At 40.0% G+C, this 23,947-nt stretch overlaps 1 protein-coding gene across 1 annotated transcript in view; it reads right to left on the bottom strand.

The window, feature by feature from the left end:
- Nucleotides 1-23,947, bottom strand: part of antxr2 (anthrax toxin receptor 2) — an 85,280-nt gene that overhangs the window by 22,040 nt on the left and 39,293 nt on the right. The window contains exons 15-16 of the mRNA XM_005808789.3: nucleotides 21,717-21,887; nucleotides 21,440-21,520 (exon numbers count right to left, since the gene is read on the bottom strand). Of these exons, the coding sequence (XP_005808846.1) occupies nucleotides 21,440-21,520; nucleotides 21,717-21,887 (252 nt within the window). The remainder of the gene's footprint in view (nucleotides 1-21,439; nucleotides 21,521-21,716; nucleotides 21,888-23,947) is intronic.

The following is a 23,947-nucleotide window of genomic DNA, read 5'->3' as shown; positions in this document are numbered from 1 at the left end:
TGCGAGGGGTTATGTGAGTCAGAGCGCTGCCACGGCCAACAGGCACGACTCGTGTACTCACAACACCAGCACGAGTGCAGAGAGGAGGGGTGAAAAGCCTGCATATGGCCAGAGCCACTGTGTCACATTTGGGCTAGAGTTCACATCGGGCTCAGATGCTCACACCAATGAACTTGTGAGGATTGTCGAGTTGTCGTATGTGAGATTTAGCAGCTTAGGAGCGAGCGAGCGGGCAGAACACTGCGCTGTATGTACACCAACATCCTCCTGCTATGGTTCAATGGAACTCTTTTACTTTCCATCCCAACATTGCTATCTCTACTGGTGCCCTCAGGGTCCACTGAGCTGCACGTTTTAGGAGTTTCTGTAGGCGTTTACAGCAGAAACTCCTACATCTGACATCTGAATCAGGCCTGCTGGAACATATATGCAGCTACAACACAATGAAGGAGCCAAATTAAACGTAAAGGATGACAAAGCTTAGAGGAAACGGAAATACTGAGAGATTTCTGTAAACTCCACTTCTGACTAATGCAGGGGTGTCCAAACTTTTTGTCACGAGAGCCAAAATAATAATAACAAAAAAAAATAAAAAGAAATTAAAAAAAATAAAGTAGTTGCATTCTTATTTTTTGGTTTGGTACAAAATGGATGTTATTTTTTGTAGATTCAAAACCTAAAAAGGATTTTGCATCTTTGCTATATATACAATATATACATACACATAAAAAAGGCATCAAGTTTTCAAATTCTTTTGGGCTCAAATTTTCGTGGCCCACACTTTGGACGAAAGTGGGCTAAAGAGTCAGTTTAACCAGCACACACTTCCTGTTGTTGCCACAACACACAAGCTTCGTACTTCTGAAAGTGAAGAACTGGAAACACAAAGCTGAAAAACACATGAAGTAATCTTCATGAGTCAAAGAGAATCTAAAAATAGGGTCAGTCATAAAATTCCTAAATATTTTTGCCAAAACCTTAATGGGAGAAATGTTTAGTAATATGAGGTAATAAGGAAGTCTGTTGATGCTGTTTAGCGCTGCTGAGTTTAAGGGTGTTTTCACACCTGATAGTCCGGTAGAGTCAGTTCAACCGGAGACCAAAACAATTGTTACGATTCCAAACCATTTGAAAAACTTGCTCCCCTCCTCGCCTGCGGGGGCGCTGCACTAAGAACCCTCTGAAGGGACATGAAACATGAAAATCTCCAAAGACGACAAAAAGGAACTTCCTACTTTAGAAAACTCTTGTGTTTGTTTAGGTTGTATTTACCCAGAATGCCCAGTGCTGGGCGTTCACATATTTTGCATTCAACCCGCCACAGAGTTCACTTTAATCAAACCAAGACTAATGTTTGTAGGCAGACAAGAGTTTGTTATTTTGGTCTGCATCTAAGTTCAGTTGTGCGTTCAAATACACTTAACATATTTCAAAGTTTTAAATGATAGCTTGCAGAGGAAACTTAAAAAATATCAGCTGATAATATTCAGCTCAGATGGAAACTCTAGAAAATGAGTCGACTTCTTAATGAGAAAGGGAAGTTTGTTGCTCTTTTTTGCGGTTTAAGCAGCTCCTCTTTAGCACAGATTCATCAAGCAGCTTTTCAGCGGGTCGACCCTCGTTTCCACCTCCACTGCTGCCATGAGCAGCAAACCGAGGAGCAGGCATTATGTTAATTTATTTGCATATGTTGGGAGAGTTCAGCCGTTCACAGTTGCCCGAAGTCTCGTCTCAAACACTCCAAACTGAGCGTAATTATTCCACAGTTTGGAGCAGCTTCGTTCTGCAGCATTGTGAAGGCTAAACCTGCGCTGCTGTTCCTGCTGATGGGGAGGTTAGTGGCCATGTTCCTCATTACGCTCTGCATGCTGCAGGGACGCGAGCAGGAGGGGCCACTTGATGCCACGCTGAGTGACCGAGAGCGATTCGGTGAATGTTTCCAACTTGTCTTTTTTTTCCCCTCTTTCAGGAAGTCAAGCTGTACTGTTAAGGCGACATGCATGTTAATCAGCGACGCCTTTTATTATGCACAGTGTGTCAAGATTATTTCATTTGAAGGAAAACGCCAGCTGTCATTTTTTATGCATCCGCTTTTTGGTTTGGTTTCTGGACGGAGCGGCTCGACCCGTGCCTCAGTTTTATTTTTGCTTTTCTTTTAACAGTCTATTGGTTTCATACATCTAATTTTCTGTATGAGATCCTGGAAACTAGATTTATAGATTTAGCATTAGCATAGCATCTAGATGGAAATGTGGGATGGACATAGCTTATATCTGCACAAAAAGAGCAAACTGGTTCATGCCAGCAGTGAAACAACTTAAAAGATTTGTTCACAAAATCTGTTCCTATTGTAAACGAATGCATGGATTCAGCTCCAGCTACATGTGAAGGAACTTGTTTCTCAGTGAGTTTTTACTTTTTTTTTTTTAAAGCAAAACTTTACAGAAAGTCAAAGCTCTGATTTAATAATAAATCTCTACTCGGCTTGGCTCCAGCATACTTAAGCTCTCTCTTACATAGATCTGTTATTTCCTATTCTTTACGCTCAAATAACATTTTTCTTTTGCAAGTTCCACGTGTTCGAACTGAAAAGGGGAAGCAAGCATTCAGTGTTTTGGCTCTTTCAGTCTGGAATCAGCTCCAGTCTGAACTCAAGATGTCAGAACTGATTTCATTGGGTTTGTTTTGAGCGGTTCTAAAAAACCGGCAACGAGATTCCATTAAACAGTGTCACTGCTTTTAAATTGTTTTCTATTGTTTTACACTTGTGCATATGTATTAATTAGTTTTATTTTGTAACCAGGTTGCTATGTATTCTGCAATACATAGACTTTTCCCTCTTGAAAATGAGATCCAGATCGCAGTGGGGTTTATCTGGTTAAATAAATAAAACATAATAATAATAATAATCAACTTTTTAAAAAACTTTTTATGTATATTTTGTTGATCACTGATGTTTCACTCCGTTTTTGTCCAGATAAAACTTTGAAAGTGAGATTTTAATAATAAATAATAATAATAGACAGGAAGACTTTTAAAGGTCGTTTGACCAGCAGTAGAATTGTGGGGTGTACTTAAGTTTTACACTTTTGTTTACTTGAGGTTAGATTTAATTGAGTTAAAACAAGTTTGTCTTGTTCTGATTCATATTTATTGTTATCATTAATGAAAGGAAGCCTGAGTTGCAAGTAACCGTGGTTAATGGGCATTTTACGCTAAAATTTATACTTCACTTTTGTAAGATTAAATTATTTTTGATGTTTTTAAATAATTATTTAATGATCTTCACAATTTCACAATGACTGCATCACTAAAAGTAATAGAAGATTTGTTCAGGGTGTAGCGAAGAGATAAGTTTTACAGTGGAGTCCTGGTTAGGGATCACTAACCCCGTGCAAAAATCCATGAAAAGTTACTTGTAAGTTATTTTATTTCAAGTGTATTAAGATATTTACACTATAGAAACTAGACCAAAAATGCCAAAAAGAGTAAGATTTTATGTTTTTGCAGCGCTGGAGCACTTTTTATTATAAACAAATTCCCTCTGACCAAATCTGCAACTTTTTGACAGTATGCAAATATTTATGAATAAAAGAAAAATCACCATGATGAAGTAGGTAAATCATGACTTGATCCAACATTCTGCCACAGGCACATCTCGGCTGAAACGAGCCTCAGCCAGCAGGAGGATCGCACCGAGCGAGTCCAAGTTCAGGGCAGCCTCTCGTGTACTTGACCTGTCTAATTAACTTAAATATTCTGCCCCTGAACTCCCACAGGCCCTGAGAGCAAAACCTGCACACAAACACACACATGCAAATCTCAAATGTCTGCACACACACACACACACACACACACACACACACACACGCACACACACAGAGGCCCCCTGTCCCCTTTGCTTTCTCCTCAATAGCTCCGGCTTCATTAGCCGCGGTTTGCATCATCCCTGCTGAAAACGTCACATGTCATCAGTGGCTCCATTCTTTATCACTTCCTGCGGTATAGACAGTGTAACCTTCAGAAACCTGCTGCCCGCAGTTTTACGTCTTAATTAGGAGCACTGTCAGAGGCACCCGGAGAACCCTCGTCCCGATGAGAAGGGACAGAGAGGGATGGAGACGGAGAGGGAGTGTGAAGGATGCTGAGGAGGACAAAGTCAGAGGCGGCGAGCGAAGAGATGGGGGGTTGGGGGGGCGAGAAAACGGAGGAAGACCAAGGATTTAGGAGGTGAGGAGGCTGGGAGCGAGAAATAAACAACATGTGACAAAGTGTGCAAAGAATTATGTGGTGCAGTGATGAAAAGACAAAAAAAAATAATTAAAACAGCATATTTCCTCTGGGATGCAAAAGAGATTCACAGCAGCAAAGTTCTCAAAATAGAAACCATAATAGTTTAAATGGAAACAGAAGAACTGATCCCAAACTCTTCCCTAAGTTGCCTGTTGAATCCACCAGTAAAGCTGAGTTCACACAGCAGAGAAGTGAGACACAAATCCATTTTTCCTCCAAAATGGAACCCATATCTGACTTTTTATCAATCAAAAATCCAATTTGTGCCACTTCCATATGTGGAACTAAACCGGATACATATCTCAACAGTCGTGTTTCATTTTATGAGGATTTTATGTCATTGATGTGAGACATGCAGCATAATTCTGCATCAGAAGAAGCCAGACGCAGCAAATCTGGACGTAAACAATGGCTGAAAAATATAATTATGAAATTATGAAAGAATTATATGTTATTGAATCGCATCATATCCCAATCCCACCACTCTTAGCTTTGACTACACATCTAAACAAACTTCTTTACAGAAGTTGAAGCCAATATTCCAGTAAGAGCCGTTGCTATTGGCTGTGTATTCTTTGTCTTATCTTCTTCGTGTTTTATGATTTTGTGACGATACTATCGGCTCTCATTCCTGAATAAACTTTAAAATCGATCCATAGTCTGTTCTATACACCATTACCTCTGTAAACAAAAGCCTGTCGTGTGACGTCCATGTTCTTCTATGCATGTGGGTCACGTTAGGGACGTAAACTGTTCACACAGAAGTCTCGTAGCATGAACAATCACACAAAAAATTATTTTTTTCAGTAAAAAATTGGAATTGAGCATCAAGACCTGCTTTGTGAACGTAGTCAGAAATGAATAAAGACTCACAGGAGGAGCTCATGTTATGCTTTTATTATTTATTTATTTGTGTTTCAGTGGTCATTCTTCGTCTGAGCTGAGTGAAGTTTTCCACCTTTTAATTGTGTTATTATTATTATTCTGCCTTCAGGTATAAGAACGTTTAAACAAAAACCTATTTTGTTGCCATTTTCTGGCATCTGAATATCAAAACGAGTTTTATAAAAGTTGCACAGTCTCCTGTCTTTCCCATTTTGAAGAGTGGATCACAGTGGATCACCTTCATGACCCAGAGAAACGGAAAATAACTTTTGACCAACTAAAAGTTCATAATTTAAAAAAGGAAATTCAAAAATGCTTGAATGCTTACAATTATTTAACAGAATATTACCAATGATGGTGACATAGGGGATGTTTTTCTTAAAATTATTTGATTATATAATAAAAATTTAAGTTTGAATTTTTCAAAATTTTCAAGTGTAAAGATTTCTGTTGCTGCAATATAAATTATTCTTCAGCCGTTTTACAACTGAGGTGTCCTAATGAATGCACTGTGAATATTTAAACAACAACAAAAAAATATATAATCCAGATAATGTTTTAAAAATTGAATAAAAATAAGGAAGAGAGTCGGGTAGGATTTGAAAACACTACAAATACTTTAAAAACACGCTGGGAACCACACTAAAATCTGAAAACACTTTTCAGGAAGCGTATGTTTCACATTTTCTAATTTTGAAGATCTCCATTACTTTATGTCAGTCTTAAAAATCTAATTGAGCTTTTGATGCATTAAATTACATTTCAGGCTCACATTATTTACATGGTTATGATGTATTCTCGCTTCCCTTTGCGCTCGTGTTGCAGGTGACGGGTGGGATGGATGTTGAAGCTCGCTGTTGTGTCCTGATATTCTGTAAATGCTGTGATATTTACCAGGACGCGATGCAGACATTAAAATTGAGAAGTATTAAAATCCCAACGCTTTGTGTGAATAAAGAGGCGGGAACAGGCGTTTGAATCCACAAAGTGTGATTAAGGACCAGAAAACCACTTCCCGTCTATGCTGCTGTTCCCATCTAGTCCTCACTGCTTCATAACCATTATTTTCTGCGACTAACACCTCATCTTTCAACAACAGGAAAAATATTTTTCCACATGAGCTTGAAAACAGAATTCACTACAAGAAAGGAAGGAGGAGGAGGAGGAGGAAGATTTTGTGTTGAAAAAGTGTCTTGGCGACTCGCTTGGTGAGAAAGAGTGAAAATCCGGCTTAGCGGCGAAAACACTGGAGACGCTTGTGTCCTCAGTTTGGGGACAGCTGACGGGTTAACACTATTAAGACTGCAGAGAACGCGGGACTGAGCGTGCATCTGTGCTCCACAACAGCGGGATTGAAGGCAGCGTTGGAGGCGCTCGCTCTGAGACACAGATACATAAACAGACGGAGCGCAGAGACGCAGAGGAGTCGGCTGACGAACACAGATTCTTCTTGTTTTCTTTTCTGTCTGCACTTCTATGGAGGCTTTATCTTTTGGGGAGCCCATCAACAAACACGGCTCTAACATGAAGATCTCATGAATGTTTATAATCACAGAAGGTTCAGCGTGTTCATTCACCCCAATACAATACTGTCTAGGGCCCTGCAAAATCCCGTCAAAGTCTGGACCCCTCTTTCCAAAATTTGGTATTTTTCTTCTTTCTCTGTAAAAATGTTTTACCATTTGGTGAAAAATGAAGTATTCAGACATAAACCAATAAAACTGGTAGAACTGTTGCTTTACAGCAAGAAAAACCTACCAGAGTCAAGTTGACCCCACAGCTTTCTTCAAATCAAATTGATGTCAAACATTTGTCCAGCAAAAACTTTGTTTGTGCCGCTATCATTTCAAAATGTTATTAAATGTTTCCAAAGGTCATCAAAGGTCAACCAGCCAGTCCACATTAACAAAATCTAAATCTGGTGTTAATTGACTGTGCTACGTTTGTGCAGCAAAAAAAATTTGTGTGTGCCGTTATAATCTTAAAGATTTCCAGAGGAAAAATTTAAAATAACTTGGGAGATATATGTATCTTGTTATTAGTGAAATTATCTGCCAGTGGAACTATAACAGTTTCATCAACATTAAGAAATTCTTGACTTAAAACAAGTTCCTATTTCCTGCTGAAAAGTTACTTATAAGTTAGTTTTGTACTATTTCACCGGAAACTCGACCAAAAATACCTGGTAAGATGTTGTGTTTTTGCAGTGCAGTATTATTTCTTTCATCAGAAATGTCACTAAATGGGCTGAAAAACGTTTAAGATTTTGGTGAAATACCCAGACCTCCGTGTCTTGCATCACAGAAATTTAAAACTTTTTTTTTAGCAAATATCAGCAACAAACAGAAGGAAGCTGGAGCCGAGAACGGCTGGAACAGTCATTAAAAGGAGCCATTAGAGCACTTAAGCATTAATTAAATCTGTATCATCATCACTCAGTGTAATTGAAGGGGAGACAACCTATCAATTGTAAAAGATCACACTGTCGTTAAGGTTAATAAGCTGTTTTATAAACTACAGTCATTACCATTGGATACATCTATAATAATGATGAATGGCATATTGACAGAGAATGAGGTAAAAAGTCGGAGTTCTTTTCCCAAGATGGTGCAAAGTAAAGCGGACCAGGTGGGACAGATGAGGCTGATGCACGAGGATCTTCCGACTCAAAGTCCTTCAGGAATAACCTCAATTAGCGACTGTGCCGTTTCTCCATTCGCTCCCCCTCAATCAATAATACAACGCCGTCATTTATTCACTCAACATTTGGCTGCGGTCGTGAGAACGAATGAGGAATTCAAATGAGGGGAACGATGGTGAAAAGGTTCCTGAAGAAAACATCTGTTTACATCAGAGGACATACAGTCAGGAGTCACTAACAAAATGAATTTAAAGCCTGAGACAGACACGTCAGCGTTTTAAAGAAAACACCCTCAACGCTCGGCTTTTAATCAAATATTTAACATCCGGTGGAAACGGATCTGCAGCTAATCATGGCGGGTTTGAGGCCCGACGGGCTCCAGGTCACAACGCAGGCAGCGAAATTAATTAGGAAGTCAAATACAAATTAAAACGGCTTTAAAGAGAGCTTGGGCCCACAGTTTACCATTAAAGAGCTAATGCTTAAACTCATTAGCATAATTAAGATTACACGGGAGAGAAAAAATGGCTGAAGCTTGGCATTGAAGGAGTTAACGAGGTGGAGCCAGTAATTGGATGAGGAGCGACCCTTTCACAGCCGGTGACAGGGAGGCTGCTAATTACCTTAAATGGTCACTGAACGTCAAACGTTTATATGTGAAGGGAAATAATTAGTACTGAGGGCTTTATTACTGTACAAGAACAAAGGAACTATATGTAGAGATGAGAAGTGGTTTACTCTTTTACTTAAAGTGGCAACTACTGTTAATGTTTACAGCTGATTATATGTGAGAAAAATCTATAAGTGATTATTGTCTGATATGAATCTGTTCTTAACAAATGGAATCAAAGATCCGGTCAGACCGGCTGTCTGTGGTGCAAAGTTTAAAAATCTAACAATGTTTTACTAAACCAAACAAAGGAATAATCCCATAAAACATCATTTTCATCTGCTGCAAATCTTGAAAGTTTATAAAACAAGGTCTAGTTTCTAGTGCAAATATCTCAGTAAACTTGAAATAAGACAAACCTTTTCAGCAAGATATAGAAACTAGTTTTGAGTCAATTCCTTAATATTTATGAAAAAGTACTAGTTTAATTGGCAGATTATTTCACCTTTAACATGAGAAAAATGTTTTGTTATAAGGGAAATTATCTGCCAGTCGTACTAGTATGTCTTCATCAATATTAAATAATTATTGACTTTTAACTCTTCTTTCTTGCTGAAAAGTTACTTATAAGTTAGTTTTATGTTATTTCAAATATTCTAAGATATTTGCATTAGAAACTAGGCCAAAAATACTTTAAGATTTTGTGGGTTTTTTTGCAGTACTGTTAAAAAGTGGTGCTTCCTCTCCACTGTCACCACATGCTTGCTTTGTATCAAAAGACTCTGAGCCAGCATGTATTGCCACAGACAGAGGGGTTTATTGGAGCAACAGGCCGCGGCGGCTAGCCAAGAGAGGAGGAGGTTTTTCTTCAGGCCATGGAGACAAAAACTCCAGCCTCTGCACAATGAAAAGAGGCGCTTTAGTGACGCTTCAGCGCTCGGCTCACAACAGAGGAAACAGGGTGAGATGTTACACAAGCCCTTTAGATTGCTTTATTACCACAGAGATAAAATCCTCCAGCTAAGAAACTGCTGCAGAGTTTGTGTAGATGAGGAGAAGACTGGACATGTATGAAAAACGTTTGCATGTTTATTCATCATGTGTTATCAGAGGCAAACATTTTAGAGGGGATCGGCTTCACGCGGGGGGCCTTTCAGTACGCATTAGCCGCCGCTGTCACAACGCTACGTTTATGTATACAAAGTACGATCAGGCTAATTGAATATTCACTGTGAACATATTCCCTGCATAACATGACTCCCTGCTTTCATCTTTTTTTAAAATTCAAATGGATGGGAGCAGAAGAGGGGAGGATTAGAATACATTACCCCCTAAATACCCCCCCGCCTCTATATGTCTGTCAGGAGGTGAGCCGAAGAGGAGGAAGAGGAGGGGGAGGGCAAAGTGCACGCGGCAGAGTTGGCCTCGGCAAAGCTGACGTTAACAATAATGTAATTTAATTAAAGCCAAGATCCCAGCGGTCCTCGCCCAGCGACGGAGGGTCCGTGGGTGAGGAGGAGGAGGAGGAGGGTGGGTTTGATTTTAATAGGTGATGAAGAAAAGGGCCGGCACGCGGCGACACCGTCAACCGCTCCGACCGGTCTGAGGGCTGCTGGGAAAAAAGGCACCGGCAGGACATCAGTTCGGATCCGATCAGGCAAAAGGGACGAGGAGGGAGGGTGCAGGTACCAGCGCCGGCCACCCAGACACAGCAACACCCATCAGCTAATGGAGGGGAAGAGGGAACGCACCCACCCACCCACCCACAGACCGCTGGGCCGCCGCCCGGCCGCAGATAAACAAAAACACAAAACCTGACTGTGTTGGAGAAATGCTTCAGAGCTTAACTCGCACTGCAAAAACACAAAATCTTACTATTCTTTATGCAAATACGTTGGCACATTTGAAATAGACAAAACTAACTTACAAGTAGCTTTTCAGCAAGACATAGGAGCTTTTACTTAGCAAGTAACTCCTTAACATTGATTTAAAAAAGTACTAGTTATAAGTAGACTATTTCACTCATAACAAAGCATTTTTCCTATGTTCACTGCAATAACACTAATAAGTATTTTTGGTCTAGTTCCTAGTGCAAATAATTTAGTACATTTGAATTGAAACAAAACTTACAAGTAACTTTTTGGCAAGAAATATGTGCTTGTTTTAAGTAAATTTTCAACATAGATTAAAAAGGCAGGTATTAAAAGACAGATTATTTCATTTATAACATGGGAAAAATGTCTTATTATAAATAAAATAATCTGCCAATGGAATTAGTATTTTTTCCATCAGTATTACAGAATAATCTACTAAAATCAAACTCTTGCATATTGCTTAAAAGTATCTTTTTAAGTTAATTCTGCACTAGACATCGGACATAAATACATGGTTATATTTTGTGTTTTTGCAGTGCATGAAGACGTTTTCAAAAACAGGAGTTAATCCGGGAGGTCAGAGGTTGCATCTTAACGTGGCGGAAAATGAAATTAAATCTGCCTGGATATTAACAAAACTCCAACAGCTTGCTTCCTCTTTGACGGAAACAATCTCGGGAAAAATAATAACACAATCTGCCCATATTTTTATGCCGTAAAAAATACTTTATCTAAGCATAACTGGCAAATATGAGGGCTGTAATTCAGATTTTTATAAAAACAACCCCTCTATCAAGTCACTTCCTCATGTTTTCTCGCCACATTAGGCCTGTTTTCACATTCCTCCTCCAACCAGCCGCCACCAACAACAATTAGCTTCCATTTTATTGGTCTGAGAAGCACAGCGAGGGTCAACTCGTCTCGTTTTCACCAGCGACGTCTCGAACGTGGACAGGCGGAGGAGACGGATGGGGGGGAGGGGACATTATCAAATTTACAACCAGTCCCACGGACATCTGCCCTACTTTTCCTCGGTTAATGTAAAAAGAAGTAATCTGGTTAAGAGAGCACGGACGCGGCTCGTAAATCGCCGGCGCTCTCCGGTGCGGTCAAAGCTGTCACTCCTCTTGTTTGTGGGGGCTGCTGGGTCTGAATGGAGCTGTCAGCTGGCTACTTGTTAGGGCTAACAAGGCCGTCCACTGATAGGACTAATGAGGCCCAGGCATCGCTGTTTCCCCCCTGCAGCCCGACAACAACGCCACCACCACAACGGCTGCTGATGCACGGTCCGCCCTGCAGCCCGCAAACAGCTTCAACAGAGGAGTCTTTATTTTAAAAAGAGAAAAAAACAAACGAAGCCATGCAGAAAAGTCACATATCTGAATGCAACAAGTTTTATAGTGAAAATAAGAGGAAAAAAGATCTGTGGAGAATATTTCTCTATTCGTAAGATATGTTCTAGTTTAACGATGGAATAAAGATCATTTAAAAACATTTTGCTGCAATTATTACAACATGATTTTTTTTAACTTATTATGCATAAATCTCAACAAAAAAAATCTTAAAATTAAATTTCAGTGGAAAATTATTGCTTTCACTTATCACACTCTGACATTTACCATATAATGAACATATGGGGATTTTTTTATATTTTAATTTTATGACTTTAAATTATTTACAATACATACAGACTTTTCATTTAATAGCATAAAATTTTTATTTCAAAAGTCAACGCGGTACTTAGCCTCAATTCTGTTAAACAGGCTTCAAAATGGTAAAGACAAGAGAACATGCTATTCAAGGCAGGTGTGCACTTATATCTATAAATGTTCATCATAATTAAATTTTTTGCAAATGAAATGGACATCTAAAAAAAAGATATTGTGCAATGTGTATAATTGTACGTTTGAACAAATGTACCATGTAAACATTTTTCATAATCAATGGAAAAGCCATTATAGGCAATTCCAGCAACAAAAATGATTTTTTTTCTCATAAATGCTCAGTTGCATTCTGCAGTTGGGACGTTAATATTAGTTTCAGTCGGACGAAAGATTTAAAGATGATTAAACTCGTAAACCTGCCAGAGGTGTGAATAATTATAAATTCAAATCAATAGAAAGTTTTGTTTATTTCTGGATTTGCTGTAATTTCTGGCTGGAAAATGAGAGTTTTACTCCTGTGAAAATGGAATAAATAAGTTTTACATTTTTATATGAAAAGAGTCAAAACTTGCAAGTTTCAGTCAAATCTTTTTTCACTTTACAGGCTTTGAATAAATACTATAATTTCTTTTGAATCTGAGCCGTAATCAGACGTTAAAGGGGATTTAACGTGGAGAATTAGTAGCGACTGCCGTTTGCAGGAGCAGTCGTCCTTCTCTTCTTTGCACTTCATTGTTTGCAATGCTCTGCTTTAATTCCAATTACTCCTGTTAATTAGAAAATCTCATGCTCTCTGATCTGGAGTTTTGTTTCAACTTAACATCATTTGTCAGGCTGTTTACTTTTAATTAAAGCTTTATATTGCATTTGTGAAACGTGGAGCTACATTTGTTTGGTGGAGGTGTTTGTCTGGTAAATATCCTAAGTGATGTGGACACGTTTTTGTTCTGCATTAATGTTACTGTCAACCCATTGTTTTAGCATATATTAGTAGCACATTAACATTTTATCTCCTCAGACGTGTAGGTACCAAAATATTCCCTCCAACAGCTGTGGAAAGAGCAAAGCGGCTGAAAAACCTGCGAGGATGTGTCACGTTTTGGCTCCAAAGAGGCACAAAACAATACACTTTGACGGCTTTTATTAGTTTCAAGAAAGATGTTCTCACCATATTCGGTGCGGCATTGTAATGCAACGAGACAAAAGCAAACAAACGTGTGAAAAGATGAGTATGTGTGCATCTGTTTGCCGGTTTGTTTTTTCGTGCTGCAAATGTTTGCTCTGCTTTACGTACCGAGATCAAGCGACAAAATATGCAAAGAAAGAAGCTGCTAAAAACATCCTTTACCTTGGAGACCAAACCAACAGTCTGTCGAGTGAACTTTTCTGCAACATGTGTGAGATCATCCATTTTCGCTGCTTTGCACCATCTTTTCAGCTGCTGCAGATTTTTATTTTTTTAGCGCTCATGTTATCTGAGCGAGTCGCTGTGGATTACTCAAACTTGAACAAGTCTGCCCAGTTTTTCCTCTTTTGGAAGCCTTCCATGTGACCAGCTTGCCCAGTACACACTGATCCACCAGTGCAGCCAGGGTTTCCGCCAGTTTACTGCTGATCCTTCGCTCTGGAGTCCAACATTTAAATCTGAGTCAGTGGTGTAGTGTATTAGGTTTATCTACTGCTGCTGCAACTGTTGTTAGTCATGCCGTTTGTTTCGGATCCGATCATTTCCTTTAAATCAGTGATGTTTCTGCCAGATTTATCACCAGTTTGGTTAAATCTGATCCCAAACAAAGATGCACACAAATGTCTTCCTTTTAAAAGTGGATTAAAAAAAATTAAGCACAAAGTTAGCAGTTATAAATAAAAGCTGGACTTATTTTATTTAGTTTCCATATCAGCAGAGAAAAAAATCCTTTAGTTGAACACCTCACACCTCATTTAGGTATTTTAAAGGGACAAAACAGAGAGTGTTCCCAGGTCAGAAGAGGTAACAAATTCTGGGTCTCCTTCTCCTTCAAGCAGAATTGAATGATCTTATTCTGTTTTCTAATCTGAGGATTCATTCACACCAGCCATGTTTAGTCTGCTTTAAACTAACTCCAGTTGGTTTGTCTAAACCAAAGGTGTCAAACTCCAGTCCTCACGGGCCGCTGTCCTTTTAGATGTGCCACAGGTACAAAACACTGGAATGAAATGGCTTAATTATCTCCTCCTTGTGTAGATCAGTTCTCCAAAGCCTTGCTAATGACCTAATTTTTCTATTCAGGTGTGGCGCAGCAGAGGCACATCTAAAAGTTGCAAGACACCGGCCCTTGAGGACTGGAGTTTGACACCCCTGGTCTAGAAAGTCTGGTTCGCTTGAGAAGGTATGTGTGTGCAATCAAACTCTGGACCAAAAAAGTTAACTCTGGTCCGCCTAAAAAAGCAAGTCTGTATATTCCAGTTAATGATTAATCAATTACTAAATTAGTTGGCAATTATTTCAATATTCGATTAATCATGATTAATCGTTTCAGCCCTATAGTTTTAATGTTAGAACAGTGGGTCCATAAATAATTAAATTAAACATCATTTACCCTTTGTGATTAAACTAAACTTCCTATTGGTCATATGGTAGTTTTCAGTTCAGCTAAATCATGAAACTAACACTCAGGTATGTTACTCACATAATTATTGCTAAGCATCATGGGAATCTGTCTTGGTAAAAGTTTTGATTTAATGATTGAACCGAACTGCTGGCAGCACTGCCAAAGATCTGCTTTCACAACCTTGTGCAACAAGACAGCACAATAAATTAAAAAAACACACACAAAGTGAAAATGGGTTTCAAGCTACTCCACTTTTTGCAGCACCGTGAGGCGTTAAAACAAACGTTAGATTTAATATTTGGAAAACGGCGTCTTAAAGGCTGGAAATGGATCTGACGAGACGAAGGAATAAAACCAGTTTCTTAAAGAACCAACTTCCGTCATCTTGATGAAAATGATGCTCAAAGCTTTCCTCTGAGGCAGATATCTGTAGATGACAAACATATTGGAAATATTTTTTTCCCACCATCACTCCGTCCACCATCTGCTATTGAGAGAAACTCTGAGAGAAACTTGAGCTCCGTTTGCACCATCAGAACATTTCCCACAAAATGTGACCCGTTTGCTCCACAATGTAAAAATGCAGCGAAGAGGCCAGAGAGAGGCTGCCAATCCTCTCTGCCGCGTCTCTGTTTGTTTACAGTAATTACACTCATGCCTCAGAAGGAAAGTGGTAATTACTGATAACTTAGTGGTGTCAGCAAGATGCAGCTCTGTGCAAAAGTTTTAAATCTTCAAAAGTGTTTTTCTTTGCAAGTTCATGTCAGTTCTACTGAGAAATCTCACATCAGAGGCATTTCTTCTAGTCTTTTTTAAACACACGGATGCTGTAGGTAATCAGATTGAATCATTATCTTTTTCAGAACAGTCAATTCATCATGTAATCTTATTTGGAAAGTGATTGAGACACAATATTTATTCTAGAAAACTATAAATGTGCATTTATGTTCAGGTGACAGTCAGTTAATGTTGATTTTCTAGGTGTTGCTAAGTGACGGGGCTCGCCTGAGGTTGCCAGGTAGCATCGAATGTGACTCAACAATCAGAAAGTTTTTGAAACGGCTCATTTTCCAGACACCAAAGAACATGAACTTAATGCCTAATAACAGCTGGCTGGGTTTTTCTAAGTGCTGTTTTAGAAGCAGCAGGAACCCAAATGGAGATACAAAGTGCATCATGTGAATTTTGAATAACAGGTCTCCTTAAAATCTCTCGTCTGATATAACAATGAAAAAGAAGAAGAAAACTCTAGAACTGGGATTGAACTGGATGAAAATGTGACTACAGTGTACAGAAAAACTCAAAGTCCTTCAGGAAGTCCAGAGAGATTTTGGTGAAGAACATTTTAAAGGATTGTAGGAACAAATGACAGTTTGGAAGTAAAATATAAGGGAACAGAGGATGAGTCAAGACTTTTGCAAGCTGCATTTTCCCCTTTCCATCTCAACTCCACTCTGAAAGAAGCAGTTTTCTGCTGATCCAGGAGCTACTTTGTCAAAGCACAAAGCAAAGTAAAATAAAACCAAGTATGTTCTGTTGTGACTGGACAGCGTTCCAGACCATCACCTCATCCCTCAGTGGCTCTCGGCTCAGACAAGCCCCCTCTTCTTCCTTTTCTTGTTTTATTTTACACCTCCATTTAACATCCAGATCCAATTCTTGAGATACAACGGACAGATTAAAGGTCAGAGTTCAAACAAAGCTTTTATGTCAAAGTTCGTTTTTCACACTTAAGTTTACGAAGCTCTGTGGTATTCCTTACAAATTTATGAACTATATAAACAGAAGTTTACTTTGAATTTATGGCCAACGGATGGATGGATGGACAGAATGAAAGAAAGAAGAAAGAATGCAATGAAGGAAGGAAAGAAAGAATTGTCAAAGGGAGTAAGAAAGGAAGGAAGAAAAAATTAAGGAAAAAAGAAAGTGAGGCAGTAAGTAAGAAAGGATGGACAATATGAAGAGAGAAAGGAAAGAAAAAGGGAAAAAAAGGAAAAAGAAGGAAGGTAGAAAGCAAGCTAGGAAAGAAGATAGCAATTAAGGAAAAAAAAGGAAAGATAGACAAGGAAGAAAGAAAAAAGAAGAAAGGTAGGAAAAAAGGAAAAAGAAGAAAAGGACAGATGGATGGACAGATGTAAGGCAGGAAGGAAAGAAGGAACAAAGGAAGGGACATCACAAGGAAAGAAGAAAGGAAGGAAGTATGGAAGGGAAGGATGGATGATCAAAAGAAGGAAGGACAAAAAGAAGGACAAAAGGACAGAAGGAAGGATGGCAGGACAGTCTGATGAAAAGAAGGAACTGGAAAGATGAGTAAATGATGGACGGATAGACAGAAGGAAGGAAGGAATCCAGTCTGAAAAATCCTTTCCCAGACTCTGCAGAAACGCTGTTCAGCTGCAAACATTAATTTTAATATTTCTTCATGAAACGTATTCCAGATTATTCTTCCACTTTCTTCAATTCCAGTTATTTCCATTCCTCTACAAAAGCTTTCTTCAGTTTATTTAGCAGAAGATGCAACAGAAACGATGAAGTTACATCATGAGCCACAAGCAGCTTCCTTCTCTGTCCTCAGCCCGCTTTGTTAAGGAAATTTAGTGAATTATTACATTATTAAAACATATTTCAGTCACTAAAAGGCTGACTGTATTTCAGCAGTAGCTTAGGAGTCCATCATGTAATACTATTAACCTCCACACACACACAGACACACACACTCAGCCCACACGTCCCCCTGGTGAGGAACAGATGAGAGCGAGAGGAACGAGTCCAAGTGGAAATACGCAGGAACAACTCTTAGCGCCTGTTCTGGGCTGCTGGCTCGGCTGGCGGTCCGTAGGAGGACGAGGAGGACTTAATGCGTGTTGTGATATCGTTCCTCGCACACCTTGTTTTGACATTTTGCGGACAGCTGCTTTCAGGAAACAAAACCTAGCATGTGAAGGTGGGAGGCAAGGAGAAAACGCTGCATGCATTCAAAGCGACGCCTCTTCAAACGGAGCCTGAGGCAGCGTTCACACCAGACCCGTTTGGTCCGGTTTAATACAACTCTGGTCCGTTTGTCTGGAAAGTCTGGTCAATTTGGGGATGTAGGAATGTGCAATGAAACCAAGGAAGTGAGTTCTGGTCTGCCTACAGACTTCGGTCTCGGTTCGGTTGAAGTGAACTCAAATGCATATGTGAACGCCAAGCAGATCAGAGATCGCTCCAGAAGCAGGAAGCGGACTACAGCACAGAGCATTCTGGGTAAATACTACCAAAACAAACTAGAGTCTAGCACTCGCGTGAGAAATGGCTCATAGTCTTTTACCAAAAACAAAAGACAAATCCTGCATTTCTTGAAGAAGGAAGTTGAAGAGTGGTTTTTAAGTGTGCCACATTATTTTAATTATTTTGAAAATAATATCATCTGATAAACATTACATTTACAGAAAACAAGTTAGCAAGTTTGATATCTTATTTTTCCGGCAAGAAGAGATTAGCCTATTATTTATCTAATAATCTATCAATTATTATCTATAAAAATAATAAAAATTAGTTTTCCAAGTGCATTCAGTTTGCATCATTCAATGTTATTTTATAATAGCAAATGGACTGAACTTATATAGCGCTTTTTCCAGTCATTTTGACAACTCAAAGTGCTTTACACCAGTTACATTCACCCATGCGCACCCAAACACATTTATACAGTGATACACAGATCAGTAGGCAACTTGGGGTTGAGTGCCTTGCCCAGGGGCACATCGATATGCGACAGGAGGAAGATGAAATCGAACCTACAAACTTCCGATCGCAAGACGACTACTCTACCCACAGAGCCACAGTCGCCCCACATATGATGTAGGGGCTTAACTTGCGTATGCCTTGGGCCGGCCCTGCCCTGCACCGCTTCGATCCAGTTGGGTGAACAGTTTTCTCTAAGGTTTTGGTTCATTTGATGCAGTGCTGCGTGACAGGAGACCACAGCAGATGAAAATGTAACAAATGTTGCAACTTTGGTCCCCAGTTGAAGCGAGTCTTCGAGACCATCAGGCGTGAAAACGCCCTGAGAGAGAATGGGGAAAACGAGGCCGGCCTCCTTCCCGCTCCCCGCCACCTTCCTCTACCTGCTGTCCCCAGCCGATCCCGGGAAAAACTCGGCGGCAGATGTTGCTGCGCTAAGCTGGCTCTGAAGTGCCTCCCCGGCTCCCTGCTCTCACCCACAACACAGTCAAACCGCATTAGATCTCTTTATTTGTGCCTGGGGCAAGTTCGGCTCTGCAGCTGTGTCCACCCCCGCTCTACCTTTGGTGTCGGAAGCCCTCGGGCTCTAAATGTGAGACCATGGAAAAAAGAATTTAAATAATAATAAAAAAAAACCAAAACAACTCTTTTTCTGTCTCTCCTCTGCATCTGCTGACAGTCCAGTGGTCTGACTCCGGGCGGCGGCAGCAACAAACGGAGGGAGGCTGGGTGAGGAGTGGGGGGAACCGGGTCCCCGTGCTGAACAGATGTCTGCGACAACCTGCTTACTTACACCTGTACGAGTCCTTGTAACCCGGCGGACGGACGCTGCTGAAAAATTCATGACCCTGGAGGTTTCCTGTCCGCCATCAAACACAGCATCCTGCTTCTTTCCCTCTCTCTATGGCACTGCTGCGCTCTCTGCCATCCACACTGAACACGCAGCAGGACGGAGCGGACTTCTTCCTCAGCTGTGTTTACTCTGACCAGTACCAACCGGCCGTAAGAGATCCAGGAGGGCGGAGACCGGCAACAATACGACTACTGTTCAAACTCCAGAGCAAAGAATTCAATATTTCTCCAAATAGTGGCCTTAATGGCAAGAAGGAGGACAGAGAGGACGAGAAGGGAGCAAATCGAAGCAGATAAAACTGTATTTTACTTTAATTTTGACAATTTGTTTTAGCGAATGAAAATGTTCTGCATTTATGTTGTCTGTTTGCGTCATCATCTGAGTGGCTCCAGATCAGACGGCCAGTGGAAAAAAAAAAGAAAAAATCAAAACTTCAACCATTACAAGGAGGTTGTATTTTCCTCATTGTCACATGTTAACTCACTGACCCCTGCCGTTGGGGAGAACTCACGAATAAAGAAAGTAAATAAAAACTGTGTGGATGGATGAAAACAGCCCGCTGTTGCTCAGCCTCGGTGTCACTTCAAACACAAAGCGTCCTGCGACCCGATCTGCCTGACCGTCTCCAGAGCCTCTCGTTTACAGTCTTGATCACAGAACTGAAAGTGGAGTTTGTCTCAGTGATCAGAATAAAAATGGGACTCGACTGGCAGCTTTTCTCCTCTTAGCCAAACGTGATGTGAAACAACCTCTTTGACAATCTTTGGACTTCCTGACCTGGTGGTCACTTCATATGGAAACATTACAACTAAAACGACGAGGCTACAACATTTTTTATCACCATTAAAAACAGCTCTGGAAAGCAGAAAACGTCATCTCTTGCTATCTTTTAGATGTTTCAACAGCAGAGAACCACAGATAAATGATTTCTCTGCCTTCTGCACTGACCCGCTTACCTCATTATTTGAATCCACAGTGCAGAATCTTGTGTATAAAAAGTCTCTTTTAAAGCTAATATATAGATAAAAAGAACATGAATGTCCAAATGAAATGCCTTAATCGTATTTTTGTGATTGATCTCTGTGCATTTTTGCAAACCTAAGGTATTATGCTACTTTGTTTTTTGAGAGGAAAAGTACTTTTCTAACATTGCTGCTGAGTTTTTCAATTGTTCTGTCATAAACTTTAACAATCACCACACTGAAACCCCCTGAGTCTCAGTTTTATTTCTCATGTAAAAGCAGAAGTTTTGCTGGTTTTCGATGTGATTTATGAAATAGCAACATGACGCCCTGAGTAACGACTGGCAGGCTGACAGCTGCTAGATTTCCTCAAGTTTTCCCTTTTCTTCAGCCCTCGACCTGATCCCACTGCAGAGAGTTACATCTTTGTCTGAACCACACCCATATGGATCCTGTTCTCTGACCTCTGACTTGAGCAGAACCACCCACCACAGACGTGCAGATGTGTATTTGTTTCTGTTTGTGTCTGAGAAGTGTTCCTGCTTTAGATCGCAGAACGAAAAGAATGCTGCAGAAACTCAAAAACGTGAAACTGGCAGTGTTTTGTATTTCCGATTCGAAGCCGCAGCATTTGATTTTCTGTCCATAGCATTTCATTTTGGGATTATGTGTGCAGATTTACATCCACAGCAGATGGTGTGGTTTGTTGGATTATGAGCCGTGTTAGAGTATAATACATATGAAAACATCTGGTTAGCTCTGACTCTGTGGCGTTCTGGTAACCGTCTGCGTTTCAGATAGTTTCCTCTCCTCTGACTGAGGTCGAGTGAAGCGAATGGTTTGACCATATTAGGTCGCCTCTGTCCTCCTTCCTTCTGTGAAGCTTTGCAGCTGCAGCTGCAGGTCACGTCACCGTGGTGAAGTATAAACAACACAATGCACAACAAGAAACAGCAGTTTCCTCTACCGAGAGGTTGCATCCACTCACAGCCACAGAAAGGAACAATAAACTGACATGTCTTTAACTGTAAATGGGCTTAAACAGACAACTAAGGCAGATTCATGCATTTAAACCACTAAAAAAGAAGCAAAATAAAAAAGGCCAAACTGCTAATAGATGCTTAAGGTTGTAATTTTTCTCCAAAAATATAATATTCTATATTGATGCAAAATATCTCTCTGATTGACATCATCTCTACTGCTGTTACTTTGCTGTTTTGTCTGTTTGCCACCACAATATTTAATGCACAGCTAAAATTTTGTAACTGTTGTTGCAGCGGGTCTGCAGATTTTCAACAGAAATATTTTTGAAAAGTCGTGGAGTGTTTTCTCCTCTGTCCTACCTGGTCTGCTGAGGTGGGACGCATGAGGGAGACCCGGTCATACTGCCGCCGCAACAAAGCCCACAACGCATCCAGGCGACCCTGACGGCACACAGATATGACATCAAGGAAAATAGCAGAACTGACAGAAATTTGACGAAATATTTTTCTTATCTGTTTAAAAATGTTTGAATAATTACACATTTTTTGCTTTCTCCTGTTTTTGAGTTTAGTTTTTCCTCCATGTTTTCAGTGAGCGTCATGAGGAACCATAACGTGATATCTGTGGGGAACGCACCTTGATGGGAGTGTACCATTTGCTTTCAGCCTGCCTGTTGTTGGACGCCGGTTTAGGTCTTGGACGTTTGATCATCGGCTCTTCCACGTCCTCTGGTTCGGACACTTTAGCATTTTTGGCCTTCTCCAGTCGGGCCCCCTCCTCAGTTGATCCCTTTTCTCCCCATTTCACCTAAGCAGGATAAAAACAGAAGATGAAAGAGTGCTAGAACAGCTACATGTGAGAGGAGGTAGGCCCAGGTTAAAAAAAAAACATAATACTGCCCTTTTACCATTAGGACTTGATGTATTGTCTTGATTGTTCCTCCTTTAACCAAATAATAACCCAAATAAAGTCATTGCTTTTTACTCTTTTTTTTTAATAATCCTGTCATGAACTCTAAGATATAACAGACTAACTGAAGTCTGGAGGGGCTGAAACTTGAATTTTGCAGAAGTGAATTTGTTTGGACTAGTGAATAAACTTCACTTTGTAGAAGAATGATTTTGCAATTATCTGGAGCAGGAGTGCTCAAGTCCAGTCCTTGAGAGCTACCGTCCTGCAACTTTTAGACGCATCCTTACTCCAACAGACCAGGATCAGCTCTGAGCAGGCCTGGTAACGAGCCATTCATTTGATTCAGGTGTGTTGGAGCAGAGAAACATCTGAAATTTGCAGCATGGTAGATCTTGAGGACTGGACTTGAGCGTCCCTGATCTGAGAATGCCCTACAAACTCTTCCCTGATTGATCGATATTGTGCTAACTCATACCCACTTAGTCCAGATCAGCATCAGTTTTGGTAAAAAAAAAAAAAATCATCCTTGAAGGTGATCAGCCAATCAATGCATCTGATTAGCAGCACCTGGTGGCAACTTTCTCTCCTAAGTACCAATCTAGCAGCAAGAACTCAATTCAGTTGACACTATGTGTTGTCAGGTGTGTGTGTTTGCATATGAGCTTGTGAACATGAGTATGTGTGTTAGTCAAGCTGTCCTGCTTTTTAATTGAAATCATCACATCTGTTGCAAGGAAGAGACAAAAAAAAAAATCCATCGCCACATGAATGGGGAGAGGTGATTAATTAGCGACACATTTTCTAAGCTGTAGGTTAAGCCGTGACAATATAGAACAGCTTCTGAGAATCATGTCAGGGATACGTCCCAGGCCCGGGAAAAAAACGGAGCGCTGCAGTGAATAAAAGAAATGCTCGCGTGTCAGAAACTGGAATGTTGCAATCATCCTGACACCTAACATGTCAAAGGGATCCTTCAAATGGCGATAGAAGTGAATGATATAACGATAGATGCCAAATGTGGCGTAAATACTCCTTAGACATTCTTTTTTCAAAAACCTACGTGGGAAACGTGAAATTCAAGATGGCCATCATATCTGGTATAAAGGAGGAATCTGACATCAAACTGTATATTTTTGACCATGTAGTGTGTGTGTGGACTCTGACCTAAACCTTCAAAGTCATATAGAGAAAGTTACAAAGTCGGCCTTCTATCACCTAATGAACATTGTCAGGCTTAAAGTACCAGCAAGATGTAGAGAAACTCATCCATGTGTTTATCTTTAGTCACATTGACTATTGCAACAGTGTCTTTACAGGTCTGATTAAAAAAAAGTTAACCAGATCCAGAACTCTGCTGCTAACTTTCTGACTAAAACCAGGAAGATAGAGCACATCACCTCAGTGCAAAGTTTTTCCACAAAGAGAATAGCTTTAAAATACTGTTGTTAGTTTATAAATCATCGAACAGTTTAAATATCTGCTGTTGTTGTATCAACCCTCCAGACCTCTCAGGTCTTCTGGTTCTGCTCTGTGTCCCCAGAACCAAACATAGAGAAGCAGCATTCAGCTTCTATGCACCACAAATCTGGAACAAACTTCCAGAAAACTAAAAAACAGCTAAAACACTGAGTTCTTTTAAATCTGAATTAAAACCCAGCTGTTTAGAGTTGCTTTGAATTCACAATGAAAGAAACACCGACAAACACATTTAATGTGAATTGTTGATTTTAAAGATGGCAAATGACAAAATGTAATGTCTGTTATTGGTTTCTACAACTGTTGACTATATGATGATTATGCTACGTTCAGGATGTAAGGAACTTTGAAAGACCGTGTTGCTGAAATGTGCTACACAATTAAACTTGAATGGTTGAAATATGGGACTAACTTCTCTCAAAAGATTAATGTTGCCTTATCTTGAGTTTAGATTTTACAAAATATATGCATAAGATGCA

Source organism: Xiphophorus maculatus, chromosome 12 (assembly GCF_002775205.1).
Source record: "Xiphophorus maculatus strain JP 163 A chromosome 12, X_maculatus-5.0-male, whole genome shotgun sequence".
Taxonomy (NCBI): domain Eukaryota; kingdom Metazoa; phylum Chordata; class Actinopteri; order Cyprinodontiformes; family Poeciliidae; genus Xiphophorus; species Xiphophorus maculatus.
The sequence above is the reverse complement of the archived record's forward strand: the minus strand, read 5'-3'. Positions and strand labels throughout refer to the sequence as shown.